Source organism: Gymnodraco acuticeps, unplaced genomic scaffold (assembly GCF_902827175.1).
Source record: "Gymnodraco acuticeps unplaced genomic scaffold, fGymAcu1.1, whole genome shotgun sequence".
NCBI classification, from domain to species: Eukaryota; Metazoa; Chordata; class Actinopteri; order Perciformes; family Bathydraconidae; genus Gymnodraco; species Gymnodraco acuticeps.
Genome location: NW_022991536.1, coordinates 17,291 through 32,500, shown reverse-complemented (window position 1 = coordinate 32,500; position 15,210 = coordinate 17,291). Strand labels below are relative to the sequence as shown.

General features: G+C 47.7%; 2 protein-coding genes across 3 annotated transcripts in view; one reads left to right on the top strand and one right to left on the bottom strand.

Moving 5' to 3' along the window:
- LOC117533421 (katanin p80 WD40 repeat-containing subunit B1-like) overlaps positions 1–4,904 on the bottom strand; it is a 30,863-nt gene extending 25,959 nt beyond the window's left edge. The window contains 2 exon segments of the mRNA XM_034197145.1: positions 2,625–2,740; positions 4,768–4,904. Coding sequence (XP_034053036.1) covers positions 2,625–2,664 — 40 coding nt within the window. The 5' untranslated portion in view covers positions 2,665–2,740; positions 4,768–4,904.
- cog8 (component of oligomeric golgi complex 8) lies at positions 4,601–14,992 on the top strand. Of its 2 annotated transcripts, none has more exons than XM_034197146.1 (6): positions 4,601–5,502; positions 6,035–6,242; positions 7,966–8,376; positions 8,817–9,212; positions 9,869–10,037; positions 14,268–14,992. In XM_034197146.1, exons 1-6 carry the CDS (start codon positions 5,192–5,194, stop codon positions 14,675–14,677), a joined length of 1,905 nt encoding a protein of 634 aa, XP_034053037.1. In that variant the 5' UTR covers positions 4,601–5,191; the 3' UTR covers positions 14,678–14,992. The 2 variants fall into 2 exon arrangements, with proteins under 2 accessions (XP_034053037.1, XP_034053038.1); XM_034197147.1 differs by lacking the exon at positions 4,601–5,502 and adding an exon at positions 5,509–5,651.
- Positions 14,993–15,210: the final 218 nt, after the last annotated feature.

The window sequence follows — 15,210 nt, the reverse complement described above, 5'->3', positions numbered from 1 at the left end:
TGAGGGTGAATGTGTGTGTGCTGCTCAGTCCATCAGGTGAGGGTGAATGTGTGTGTGCTGCTCTTCCTATCAGGTGAGGGTGAATGTGTGTGTGTGTGTGCTGCTCAGTCTATCAGGTGAGGGTGAATGTGTGTGTGTGTGTGCTGCTCAGTCCATCAGGTGAGGGTGAATGTGTGTGTGCTGCTCAGTCTATCAGGTGAGGGTGAATGTGTGTGTGTGTGTGCTGCTGAGTCTATCAGGTGAGGGTGAATGTGTGTGTGCTGCTCTTCCCATCAGGTGAGGCTGAATGTGTGTGTGCTGCTCAGTCCATCAGGTGAGGGTGAATGTGTGTGTGCTGCTCTTCCCATCAGGTGAGGCTGAATGTGTGTGTGCTGCTCTTCCCATCAGGTGAGGGTGAATGTGTGTGTGCTGCTCTTCCCATCAGGTGAGGGTGAATGTGTGTGTGCTGCTCTTCCCATCAGGTGTTGTGAGTTTTCATAGTATGTTTAATACTTAAAACGAAAGTTAGTTATAATCAAATATAATTATTATATTTTTGTATAACCCACAATGAAAAATGCTTCATATTTTAGGTTTTTCTATAGTTACAGTATAAACAAAACCAAGTGGTTTGTTAAGTTGAGTGTACAGCCTAAAAAGAGTTATGGGTGTTTCGGATAAGAGATAGGCCGTTTTCTCCCTCTCCTCTGGCAGCAGTTCACAGGGAGGGGGGGGGCTCCAGGCTTAAGGAGAAACACATTAGAGGCCTAAAGGGGTCATGTCCTTTTTACACTAACATGGGAAGGTGTGTCTTATGCCATAAAGCTATGGAACATGTCGGGTCATGTTCAGCCTTGTACATTAGAGGCCATGCCCAGTTTTCCACAAATTGGGTGAAGAGGAGGAGTTTGTTTTTTTGGGGTTTCGATCCAGTTTTTTTAGCATAAAGAGACTGGTTTTTTGAGAGAGCGCGAGAGAGAGGGGGGTTTCGCCTGGTAGACTCTCTCCCGGTAGGCTTTGTGCTTCAGAGCTGGGTTAATAGCTCTCGGTAAGGTCCTCCCAGACGGGGTAAATATCTCTCGAATTTCTTGGTTGTTGGCTGAGTGGAATGATTTGATGAGAGATGTGTTTGTGAATATTATAACCCGCGACCTGTGAGGATCTTCCTCCGAAATCTTGGCGGATAGGAATGGGTTTTTGAATGTTATACCCGCCGTCTGTGTCGGAAAAAAAAGGTATGAAACTGAATTGATTTGGTGAATGAAAAGTTGAATGCGCTTTTTATTGTCACCGGTCTTTTTATGAGGAAATACCTCTAAATTCTATCGGGAGATTTTAAAATGTCACAACTGAAATGGGCAGTTGAAATTAAACATTTTGGTAATAAATGTAAGACTGTGAATTAAAGTTTCATATTTGAACATGATCACAGCACCAGGTTTTTAGTATGATTATAATGTTGTAAAGAGAGAAGGTAAAAACCCTGTATTAGTTTGGACCTATTTTTCTTCAAATAAACTGAATCCCACCTTTTGGACTGGGATAATTTAAAAGACACCTGTGCTCTCCTCTCCTGCTTAAAAGGTAAGACTGCACCCTGCCACACACACTTAGGTAGGAGCACACTCCATTTACTGATATCAAAATCCTTCGGGATCCCTTAAACAGATTAAAAAAGAGTTGTCTGAATTGAAACAGCAGTTAATTGAACCTGGTTCTTCAGGGGGTTAATAGGGGTGAGATCTTGCTGACGTTGGTGGATCTGAGCCAAGCAGCAAACTTACATAGACTCAATAACTTCGGAAAGGTCAATTAGTAGGTCAGAGTAATTTACCGGAATAAATTATCAGGACCTCTCCGACTCTAAACACAGGTGAGGGTGAATGTGTGTGTGCTGCTCAGTCTATCAGGTGAGGCTGAATGTGTGTGTGCTGCTCTTCCCATCAGGTGAGGGTGAATGTGTGTGTGCTGCTCAGTCTATCAGGTGAGGCTGAATGTGTGTGTGCTGCTCAGTCCATCAGGTGAGGGTGAATGTGTGTGTGCTGCTCTTCCCATCAGGTGAGGCTGAATGTGTGTGTGCTGCTCTTCCCATCAGGTGAGGGTGAATGTGTGTGTGCTGCTCTTCCCATCAGGTGAGGCTGAATGTGTGTGTGCTGCTCTTCCTATCAGGTGAGGCTGAATGTGTGTGTGCTGCTCAGTCCATCAGGTGAGGCTGAATGTGTGTGTGCTGCTCAGTCCATCAGGTGAGGCTGAATGTGTGTGTGCTGCTCAGTCTATCAGGTGAGGCTGAATGTGTGTGTGCTGCTCAGTCCATCAGGTGAGGCTGAATGTGTGTGTGCTGCTCAGTCCATCAGGTGAGGCTGAATGTGTGTGTGCTGCTCAGTCTATCAGGTGAGGCTAAATGTGTGTGTGCTGCTCTTCCCATCAGGTGAGGGGGAATGTGTGTGTGCTGCTCTTCCTATCAGGTGAGGCTGAATGTGTGTGTGCTGCTCTTCCTATCAGGTGAGGCTGAATGTGTGTGTGCTGCTCTTCCTATCAGGTGAGGCTGAATGTGTGTGTGCTGCTCTTCCCATCAGGTGAGGGGGAATGTGTGTGTGTGTGTGTGTGCTGCTCAGTCTATCAGAGGACACTCAGGTTAAACTCACGTAGCCTCCATGAGATCTTGGTGCTGTTGGATGCAGCCATTGGACCCGCGCTCAGGTAAATTCATCCGCTTCAGTCCGGATCAGTGAGTTCAGACATCAGCTGCTCCACTGCCTGCACACACACACACACACACACACACACACACACACACACACACACACACACACACACACACACACACACACACACACACACACACACACACACACACACACACACACACACACAGTAAAGGTGTGTCACAGTAACATGAAACACGTCCTCTGTTCTCTATAGCTCCTTTAAAAAGCTTATTGTGCAATCAACCTGCAATGAGCAATATAAACACTGTTTGCAATTGTACCGTGCAATAATCACTTGTGAAAAACATACATTTTAATAACATCTCAACAGCATTTCCTAACATTCGGTCTATATGCTGTAACATGTATTATCTCTTGGATTTACACACGGCATCTATTGCACGTCTGTCCGTCCTGGGAGAGGGATCCCTCCTCTGTTGCTCTCCCTGAGGTTTCTCCCATGTTCCCTTTAAACTGTGGGTTTTCTCTGGAAGTGTTTCCTTTTACGATGTGAGGGTCTAAGGACAGAGGGTCTAAGGACAGAGGGTCTAAGGACACAGGGTCTAAGGACAGAGGGTCTAAGGACAGAGGGTCTAAGGACAGAGGGTCTGAGGACAGAGGGTCTAAGGACAGAGGGTCTAAGGACAGAGGGTCTAAGGACAGAGGGTCTGAGGACAGAGGGTCTAAGGACAGAGGGTCTAAGGACAGAGGGTCTAAGGACAGAGGGTCTAAGGACAGAGGGTCTGAGGACAGAGGGTCTAAGGACAGAGGGTCTAAGGACAGAGGGTCTAAGGACAGAGGGTCTGAGGACAGAGGGTCTGAGGACAGAGGGTCTAAGGACAGAGGGTCTAAGGACAGAGGGTCTGTGCTGTTGTATTTGCTGTAAAGTGTCTCTACTGTAGGCTATTTTTATTATATGTACAGCACTTTGGCTCCACCAAAAATCGTTTATAAATGTGCTTTATAAATAAAACTTGATTTGATTTGAACGTAATATGTTCGTTATGTCACTTGTTTGTAAATTAGTAGCCATGGCTGTGTACATTTGTATGTGTCTGTATTTTAAGTGTGAACACCGGATAACATTGTTGTTTATTGAAATCTACCTTTGTAGTCAGGGTGGAGAAGTACTCAGATCCTGTACTTGAGTGAAGTAGAAGTAGTCAGATCCTGTACTTGAGTAAAAGTAGAAGTACTCAGATCCTGTACTTGAGTAAAAGTAGAAGTACTCAGATCTTGCACTTGAGTAAAAGTAGAAGTACTCAGGTCTTGTACTTGAGTAAAAGTAGAAGTACTCAGATCTTGTACTTGAGTAAAAGTAGAAGTACTCAGGTCTTGTACTTGAGTAAAAGTAGAAGTACCAGAGTGTAGGAATACTCTGTCACAGTAAAAGTCATGCATTCAAAATGTTCCTCAAGTAAAAGTAGAAAGTATTCTCATCAAAATATAGTGAAAGACAGTAAAAGTAGTCGTTGTGCAGATTGGTCCATTTCAGAATAATATATATGATGTATTTTATAATGATTGATCATAAAGTGTTCTCAAAGCTGGTGAAGGTGCAGCTAGTCTGAATGACTTTGTATTCTGCAGGGTAGCTGGTGGATTTACTCCAGGTGGAACTAAAGTCTGATTCAACACTTGGTTATATTTCACATCATTCATCCACATCTGTGAAGTAACTAAAGGTATTAAATACATGTAGTGGAGGAAAAGTACACCATGTACCTCTGAACTGTAGAGGAGTAGAAGTACTCAGTAGCATAACATGAAACTACACAAGTAAAGTACAAGTATCTCTAAAGTGTACTTAAGTACGGTACTTGGGTTAATGTACTTAAGTACTTAACATGACTGTTTGTACTCAAGTACTTAACATGACTGTTTGTACTCAAGTACTTAACATGACTGTTTGTACTTATATATTGTAGTATATAGTGTATAAACAAACTTTAACCCGAGCTAGTTATCCTTACATCCGGGTGACTTACAGTCGTTAGCTTTAAAGCTAGCTGTCAGTTAGCAGGGCTAATTAACGCTAAGCTAACGCTAGATGCTATCTGATCCGTTAGAAACCACATACCGGTCTGTTAGCCTCCGTGCGTGTGTCGGTGGTCCTCTGAGAGACCGGAGACCGTTAAACCGTAAACTGTCTCTTGTTGACCGGTTGCTGCTCCGCTGCAGCTTAGCAACAAACCGACGTAACCTCCGGTGACGTCACGACGCAACGTTTTTGAAACAACATTTGATTCACGAATTTTACTGGGAACATATTAATTACTTAAGGAGTACGGGGATTTTTCATAGGATGTGTGACGTCATTTATCTTTATTTAATTTATTTATTTGTATTATTATTATGCAGGGCTTTAGATTGTGAACCAAAAGCGCACACTCCGGAACAGAAAGGTGGCGGTAATGCACCATTGAGCTGGATGCCAACCGCAGTAAAACTCGACAAAGAAGAAGAAGAAGAAATATAGGAGGAAGAAGCCAGTATAAACAAACATGGCCGCGGTGGACGTGGAGGACGAGAGTCTCCTCGCCTCCATCTTTAAGGACCGCTTCTCCCCGGACTGTAACGCCTATCTGTCGGAGCTGAGCTCCCTGAGGCTGGAGCAGCTGGTCCGGGAGCCGGAGAGACTGCAGGAGGACCGGGCTCTGATCCTCCAGCAGACCCGGGACCTGGCCTTCAGGAACTACCAGACCTTCATCCGGACAGCCAACTGCACGGAGCTCATCTACCGGGACTTCAGCCGGGTGGAGGGCAGCGTGAACCGGCTGATCGGGAAGCTGCCGGGGCTGGGGGAGAGATGCAGGTTAGTTACAACAAGTAACTAACATCCAACAACCACTGACAACCAGTAACTACCACTATCAGCTAGTGACAGCGAGTGACAACCAGTAAACTAGAGAGCAGCGTGAACCGGCTGATCGGTAAGCTGCCGGGGCTGGGGGAGAGATGCAGGTGAGAGCTAATAACTAATCAATAACTAACATCCAACAACCACTGACAACTAGTAACTGCCGGGGTTAGGAGAGAGGTGCAGGTGAGAGAGACTAGTAGCAGCTCATAACAACCAGTATCTAACAACCAACAACCAGTAACTAACAACCAGTAACTAACTCATGAGACGCAGGTCAGTGCAGAGGGGAGAGAGCCGAGGGACACCCAGTAACTAATTCAATTCTTATTTTAAAGTGACTTGACTGTATCTTACATTTTATTAATCTTGTGTGAATCTGTCCTGTTTTTCATTCTCACCCTGTTGCTGTTTAATTACTGAATTTCCCCACAGGGAATAATAAAGGTCCATCTTATCTTAACTAACTAAGTGTGTGTGTTTTCAGGGGCTTCATGAAGGAGGCGGAGGAGATCGGGTCGAGCCGGAGGATGAACAGTTTGACGCTGAACCGGCACACGGAGATCCTGGAGATCCTGGAGATCCCGCAGCTCATGGACACCTGCGTCCGAAACGGATACTACGAGGAGGCTCTGGAGCTGGCAGCGTACGTGAAGAGGCTGGAGAGGAAACACTCGACTCTGCCCGTCATCCAGGTGAGGAAACAACACTGAGCTTTAAGTACACTCAAACAGCTCCAAGTACACTCAGAAACAGCTCCAAGTACACTCAGAAACAGCTCCAAGTACACTCAGAAACAGCTCCAACTTCACTCAGAAACAGCTCCAAGTACACTCAGAAACAGCTCCAAGTACACTCAGAAACAGTTCCAAGTACACAGCTCCAAGTACACTCAGAAACAGCTCCAAGTTCACTCAGAAACAGCTCCAAGTACACTCAGAAACAGCTCCAAGTACACTCAAACAGCTCCAAGTTCACTCAGAAACAGCTCCAAGTACACAGCTCCAAGTACACTCAGAAACAGCTCCAACTTCACTCAGAAACAGCTCCAAGTACACTCAGAAACAGCTCCAAGTACACTCAGAAACAGCTCCAAGTACACTCAGAAACAGTTCCAAGTACACTCAGAAACAGCTCCAAGTACACTCAGAAACAGCTCCAACTTCACTCAGAAACAGCTCCAAGTACACTCAGAAACAGCTCCAACTTCACTCAGAAACAGCTCCAAGTACACTCAGAAACAGCTCCAAGTACACTCAGAAACAGCTCCAAGTTCACTCAGAAACAGTTCCAAGTACACTCAGAAACAGCTCCAAGTACACTCAGAAACAGCTCCAAGTACACTCAGAAACAGCTCCAAGTACACTCAGAAACAGCTCCAAGTTCACTCAGAAACAGCTCCAAGTACACTCAGAAACAGCTCCAAGTTCACTCAGAAACAGCTCCAAGTACACTCAGAAACAGCTCCGAGTACACTCAAACAGCTCCAAGTACACTCAAACAGCTCCAAGTACACTCAAACAGCTCCAAGTTCACTCAGAAACAGCTCCAAGTACACAGCTCCAAGTACACTCAGAAACAGCTCCAAGTACACTCAGAAACAGCTCCAACTACACTCAGAAACAGCTCCAAGTACACTCAGAAACAGCTCCAAGTACACTCAGAAACAGCTCCAAGTACACTCAGAAACAGCTCCAAGTACACTCAGAAACAGCTCCAAGTACACTCAGAAACAGCTCCAACTTCACTCAGAAACAGCTCCAAGTACACTCAGAAACAGCTCCAAGTACACTCAGAAACAGCTCCAAGTACACTCAGAAACAGCTCCAAGTACACTCAGAAACAGCTCCAAGTTCACTCAGAAACAGTTCCAAGTACACAGCTCCAAGTACACTCAGAAACAGCTCCAAGTTCACTCAGAAACAGCTCCAAGTACACTCAGAAACAGCTCCGAGTACACTCAAACAGCTCCAAGTACACTCAAACAGCTCCAAGTTCACTCAGAAACAGCTCCAAGTACACAGCTCCAAGTACACTCAGAAACAGCTCCAAGTACACTCAGAAACAGCTCCAAGTACACTCAAACAGCTCCAAGTACACTCAAACAGCTCCAAGTACACTCAAACAGCTCCAAGTACACTCAAACAGCTCCAAGTACACTCAGAAACAGCTCCAAGTACATTCAAACAGCTCCGAGTACACTCAAACAGCTCCGAGTACACTCAAACCGCTCCGAGTACACTCAAACAGCTCCGAGTACACTCAAACAGCTCCGAGTACACTCAAACAGCTCCGAGTACACTCAAACAGCTCCGAGTACATTCAAACAGCTCCGAGTACACTTAGACAGCTCTAATTAAGTGAATGGAATTGGTTCTATCTTCTACATACTCTCCTCTCATAACCCTCTTCCCTCAGGGCATCGTGCGCGAGGTGCGTCAGTCCACGTCTCTGATGCTGAACCAGCTCCTGCAGCAGCTGCGCAGTAACTCCCAGCTGCCCGTGTGCCTGCGTGTGATTGGCTACCTGCGCAGGATGGACGTGTTCACGGAGGCGGAGCTTCGGGTGAAGTTCCTGCAGGCGCGCGGCTCCTGGCTGAGCTCCATCCTGGCCGCCGTGCCTAACGACGACCCCTACTTCCACATCACCAAGACCATGGAGGCGTGCCGCGTGCACCTGTTCGACGTCATCACGCAGTACCGCGCCATCTTCTCCGACGACGACCCCCTGCCCGGCAGCCAGGTGAACGAGGCGGCCATCTTCCACGGCTGGGTGGTGAAGATGGTGTCCGAGTTCCTGCAGACGCTGGAGAGGGACCTGCAGCGAGGGGTGAATGCTGAGCACTTCTTCATCACTTCATCACTAGACACTTCATCACTAGACACTTCATCACTAGACACTTCATCACTTCGTCACTATTATTATTTTTAATTTATCTTAATGTTTAACTTGTGTGATTCACTGTTTTGAACTTTGACCTGTTGCTGCTATAAACGCCTGAAACGGGGATGAATAAAGTTCCATCTTCTCCTAACACACACCTCTCTCACACACAATCCTCTCTAATAAACTCCTCTCAAACACGCTCCTCACACATGCCTCAAACACGCTCCTCACACACACCTCACCTCACACACATCTCTCACACATTTCAGTGCCGCCCATACCCATGTGACCCGAATGATCCATCCATGATAAACAAAGCCCAATATGAACAAAGTAAACCTTATTAAATGTCCCCTCTTCTGACCCATGTGTTGCCCCGTCAGGTGGGGGGGCGTCTGGACTCCCTGCTGGGTCAGTGCATGTACTTCGGCCTCTCCTTCAGTCGGGTCGGGGCAGATTTCCGCGGCCAGCTGGCTCCGATGTTCCAGCGCTCGGCGGCGGAGACGTTTCGCGGCGCCGTGTCGGAGGCGCTGGAGAGGTTCCAGGAGGACATGAACGTGTACACCCTGATCTCCATGCCCTCTGTGCTGGGTGGCTCCATCCCCCCCCAGCAGGGGCCCCAGCCCGGCACCCTGCAGCCCCCCCTCTCTCTGCTGGACTTCACCCCGCTCGCCTGCTTCCTCAACAACATCCTGAGCGCCTTCAACGACCTCAGGCTCTGCTGCCCTGTGGGCCTCGCTGAGGAGGTGAGCGTCTGCCTGCAGGACGCCATGGCCAACGTGAGTCACTAACCTCAAGGTCTCCTATCATACTGTTCATACCATAATGTCTGAGGAGGTGAGCGTCTGCCTGCAGGACGCCATGGCCAACGTGAGTCACTAATCTAAAGGTCTCCTATCATACTGTTCATACCATAATGTCTGAGGAGGTGAGCGTCTGCCTGCAGGACGCCATGGCCAACGTGAGTCACTAACCTAAAGGTCTCCTATCATACTGTTCATACCATAATGTCTGAGGAGGTGAGCGTCTGCCTGCAGGACGCCATGGCCAACGTGAGTCACTAACCTAAAGGTCTCCTATCATACTGTTCATACCATAATGTCTGAGGAGGTGAGCGTCTGCCTGCAGGACGCCATGGCCGACGTGAGTCATGGTGGATCACAATAAGCAAAACTCACACCCTACAAAGAACAGTTCCGTGTTCAGATAGACTGTCTTCTCAAAGATATTGAAGTGGCTGGTATTTTGTATTTATTGATTGTTGTGCTCTTAATGTGTGCACATGTGTCTTTTGATTGTGTATATATTTGTTTTTGTATTCAGGATTGAGGGAAACGGTATTTCGATCTCTCAGTACACACAAACTGAAAGATTGACCATAACGTTGACTTGACGTGCTCCAACAGTGCTGCTGTAACTTCCTGTTTCCTGTCAGGTGACGCGTCAGGTGTTGCTGTTCCACCGTGCGGAGGAGTCAGCGTTCAGCGCTCGAGAGAAAGACCTCTTCCTGTCGTTCTGCTGCTCGTACGCTGAGGATCTGCTGCCTTTCATCAACCGCTGCCTTCAGATCCTCTTCCCGCCCAATCAGATCGCTCTCATCCTGGGTGAGGAGCAGGAAATCATCCAATCACATCTCACCTGCTCTATCACAGCAGAATACACTCAAAGAGTCAAAGATCATCATATGCACAAAGCTACAGTGTAGAAATGACCCATTTGATTCTTTAAATAATTTAAATGTATTTATTGAAATATATTCTTTTGTGTGTTTTCAATTCATTCTAGAATCTGCATGAGTTGAGAGCAATGGCTTTAAAAATCATAATCTCAATATAATACATAACACTATTCAGTAGAGTTGTGCCTCCAGATAAAATGTATTATTAATGTTGACCACCGTAATATTGATTATGATATTAGCCATATTGAATTCCTATGTACTTAATAACGCAGTTTCTTAACCCACCAGCAGGGGCGCTGTCCCCCCAACACTCGGGTTCAAAACATTACAAAATCATTAGGATTTATTTTTTGTTTTCAATATGTTTCGGCAGTGGAAAGTGATGATATATGGACCCTGAATCTAACTAGAGCTGTCGTCCAGAGACAATAATGTGCGCCAGGGAACCTACGTTCCAGAACAGAAGGGCTTCTAGATGTCCCTGAACAGTAAACTACCTCATGGCAGCTTGTGCTCGGTCATAAGCTGCAACAACAATGCGCCCAAGCTGCCCCTCCTCAAGAGAGATAGCAGCAGAACCCAAGCTACTCCCCCTCAAGAGAGATAGCAGCAGAACCCAAGCTCCTCCCCCTCAAGAGAGATAGCAGCAGAACCCAAGCTACTCCCCCTCAAGAGAGATAGCAGCAGAACCCAAGCTACTCCCCCTCAAGAGAGATAGCAGCAGAACCCAAGCTACTCCCCCTCAAGAGAGATAGCAGCAGAACCCAAGCTACTCCCCCTCAAGAGAGATAGCAGCAGAACCCAAGCTACTCCCCCTCAAGAGAGATAGCAGCAGAACCCAAGCTACTCCCCCTCAAGAGAGATAGCAGCAGAAACCCAAGCTGCTCCTCCTCAAGAGAGATAGCAGCAGAACCCAAGCTACTCCCCCTCAAGAGAGATAGCAGCAGAACCCAAGCTACTCCCCCTCAAGAGAGATAGCAGCAGAACCCAAGCTGCTCCCCCTCAAGAGAGATAGCAGCAGAACCCAAGCTGCTCCCCCTCAAGAGAGATAGCAGCAGAACCCAAGCTGCTCCTCCTCAAGAGAGATAGCAGCAGAACCCAAGCTGCTCCTCCTAAAGAGAGATAGCAGCAGAACCCAAGCTGCTCCCCCTAAAGAGAGATAGCAGCAGAACCCAAGCTGCTCCTCCTAAAGAGAGATAGCAGCAGAACCCAAGCTACTCCCCCTCAAGAGAGATAGCAGCAGAACCCAAGCTCCTCCCCCTCAAGAGAGATAGCAGCAGAACCCAAGCTACTCCCCCTCAAGAGAGATAGCAGCAGAACCCAAGCTACTCCTCCTCAAGAGAGATAGCAGCAGAACCCAAGCTACTCCCCCTCAAGAGAGATAGCAGCAGAACCCAAGCTGCTCCTCCTAAAGAGAGATAGCAGCAGAACCCAAGCTGCTCCTCCTCAAGAGAGATAGCAGCAGAACCCAAGCTGCTCCTCCTAAAGAGAGATAGCAGCAGAACCCAAGCTGCTCCCCCTAAAGAGAGATAGCAGCAGAACCCAAGCTGCTCCTCCTAAAGAGAGATAGCAGCAGAACCCAAGCTACTCCCCCTCAAGAGAGATAGCAGCAGAACCCAAGCTCCTCCCCCTCAAGAGAGATAGCAGCAGAACCCAAGCTACTCCCCCTCAAGAGAGATAGCAGCAGAACCCAAGCTGCTCCTCCTAAAGAGAGATAGCAGCAGAACCCAAGCTCCTCCCCCTCAAGAGAGATAGCAGCAGAACCCAAGCTACTCCCCCTTAAGAGAGATAGCAGCAGAACCCAAGCTCCTCCCCCTCAAGAGAGATAGCAGCAGAACCCAAGCTGCTCCCCCTCAAGAGAGATAGCAGCAGAACCCAAGCTGCTCCTCCTAAAGAGAGATAGCAGCAGAACCCAAGCTCCTCCCCCTAAAGAGAGATAGCAGCAGAACCCAAGCTCCTCCCCCTCAAGAGAGATAGCAGCAGAACCCAAGCTGCTCCTCCTAAAGAGAGATAGCAGCAGAACCCAAGCTCCTCCCCCTCAAGAGAGATAGCAGCAGAACCCAAGCTGCTCCTCCTAAAGAGAGATAGCAGCAGAACCCAAGCTACTCCTCCTCAAGAGAGATAGCAGCAGAACCCAAGCTGCTCCCCCTTAAGAGAGATAGCAGCAGAACCCAAGCTGCTCCCCCTTAAGAGAGATAGCAGCAGAACCCAAGCTGCTCCCCCTTAAGAGAGATAGCAGCAGAACCCAAGCTGCTCCTCCTTAAGAGAGATAGCAGCAGAACCCAAGCTGCTCCCCCTCAAGAGAGATAGCAGCAGAACCCAAGCTGCTCCTCCTCAAGAGAGATAGCAGCAGAACCCAAGCTGCTCCTCCTCAAGAGAGATAGCAGCAGAACCCAAGCTGCTCCTCCTAAAGAGAGATAGCAGCAGAACCCAAGCTCCTCCCCCTCAAGAGAGATAGCAGCAGAACCCAAGCTGCTCCTCCTAAAGAGAGATAGCAGCAGAACCCAAGCTCCTCCCCCTCAAGAGAGATAGCAGCAGAACCCAAGCTGCTCCTCCTCAAGAGAGATATCAGCAGAACCCAAGCTGCTCCCCCTTAAGAGAGATAGCAGCAGAACCCAAGCTACTCCCCCTTTAGAGAGATAGCAGCAGAACCCAAGCTCCTCCCCGTCAAGAGAGATATCAGCAGAACCCAAGCTGCTCCCCCTCAAGAGAGATATCAGCAGAACCCAAGCTGCTCCCCCTCAAGAGAGATATCAGCAGAACCCAAGCTGCTCCTCCTCAAGAGAGATAGCAGCAGAACCCAAGCTACTCCCCGTCAAGAGAGATATCAGCAGAACCCAAGCTGCTCCCCCTCAAGAGAGATATCAGCAGAACCCAAGCTGCTCCTCCTCAAGAGAGATAGCAGCAGAACCCAAGCTACTCCTCCTCAAGAGAGATAGCAGCAGAACCCAAGCTGCTCCTCCTCAAGAGAGATAGCAGCAGAACCCAAGCTACTCCTCCTCAAGAGAGATAGCAGCAGAACCCAAGCTACTCCTCCTCAAGAGAGATAGCAGCAGAACCCAAGCTACTCCCCCTAAAGAGAGATAGCAGCAGAACCCAAGCTACTCCCCCTAAAGAGAGATAGCAGCAGAACCCAAGCTACTCCCCCTAAAGAGAGATAGCAGCAGAACCCAAGCTGCTCCCCCTCAAGAGAGATATCAGCAGAACCCAAGCTGCTCCCCCTCAAGAGAGATAGCAGCAGAACCCAAGCTGCTCCCCCTCAAGAGAGATATCAGCAGAACCCAAGCTGCTCCCCCTTAAGAGAGATAGCAGCAGAACCCAAGCTACTCCTCCTCAAGAGAGATAGCAGCAGAACCCAAGCTGCTCCTCCTTAAGAGAGATAGCAGCAGAACCCAAGCTACTCCCCCTCAAGAGAGATAGCAGCAGAACCCAAGCTGCTCCTCCTCAAGAGAGATAGCAGCAGAACCCAAGCTACTCCCCGTCAAGAGAGATATCAGCAGAACCCAAGCTGCTCCCCCTTAAGAGAGATATCAGCAGAACCCAAGCTACTCCCCCTCAAGAGAGATAGCAGCAGAACCCAAGCTGCTCCCCCTCAAGAGAGATAGCAGCAGAACCCAAGCTGCTCCCCCTCAAGAGAGATAGCAGCAGAACCGAAGCTACTCCTCCTCAAGAGAGATATCAGCAGAACCCAAGCTGCTCCCCCTCAAGAGAGATAGCAGCAGAACCCAAGCTGCTCCTCCTCAAGAGAGATATCAGCAGAACCCAAGCTACTCCCCCTTAAGAGAGATATCAGCAGAACCCAAGCTGCTCCCCCTCAAGAGAGATAGCAGCAGAACCCAAGCTGCTCCCCCTCAAGAGAGATATCAGCAGAACCCAAGCTGCTCCCCCTTAAGAGAGATAGCAGCAGAACCCAAGCTGCTCCCCCTTAAGAGAGATAGCAGCAGAACCCAAGCTACTCCCCCTCAAGAGAGATAGCAGCAGAACCCAAGCTGCTGCCCCTTAAGAACCTTATATTTTATGTTATCTTTACATTAAAGTCATGGAGTAATGGTTTTAAATAATCGTGATCTTAGTATCAACGGATGTCATATTGATTGTGGTGTTTTCCTTATTGAGCGGCCTTTCAATGACGGGTTTAAATGTTTCTCTGCAGGAGTTCCCGTCTCTCAGCTGCACAGATTCGGTAGTTTGGGAAACATCGACATCGCCGCCATCCTGACGCCACTCAGCTTCCTGCTGCCGCAAATCGAAATTGCGCCGGAGGAGATCCAACTTCCAGAAATCTCCTCCGATATCGACATCTCCCCCGAACTCAGCGGTCTCACGTTGGAGACGCAGCGACAGGAAGTGCAGACGCAGCAACAGGAAGTGGAGACGCAGCAACAGGAAGTGGAGACGCAGCAACAGGAAGTAGAGACGAAGCAACAGGAAGTAGAGACAAAGCAACAGGAAGTGGAGACGCATCAACAGGAAGTAGAGACAAAGCAACAGGAAGTAGAGCTGAGCAAGGAAACGGGAAAAAGCGATTCTGAGGATCAGGACGAAGACTTTTCTCTGGAGTGACGACAATTATTTAATAACTCTACTCTATTAATAATAATTAAAAATGAAAATATAATAATGATTTCTCCATTGGGAGGGTTCCCTGCTGTGGGGATGGGACGTTCAAATGATTTATTGGAAAGAAGACTCTTATTTAAGGCAAAGGGAAATGCTAAGTCTGTGTTCACGCCTCTTTTTATGCATTTGCCCTTAAAGTCCAGATAATGTTGAAATATTTTTATAAAGTGTTTTTCTTTTGGCTGAGGTGTAAAGTTGGTGTATGGATAAAAGCTAAGTGTAAACATTTATAGTGAATAAATGGGATTTATAGTGTAATCAATGACTCAATTTACTTTGCATATTTTCTGGAATTCTGTAAAAATTATGTTCTGGGATAAAAAATAACTATTTATAAAATATATTTGACAAAAAAGTGTTCTCAGGACTCTCATACTTGCATAAAGAACGTAAGCAGGTGAAACTGTTAGCCTAGCTTAGCACAAACAACTGAAAGTACTGGCCACCGTTAGCCTAGCTTAGCACCAAGACGAAAC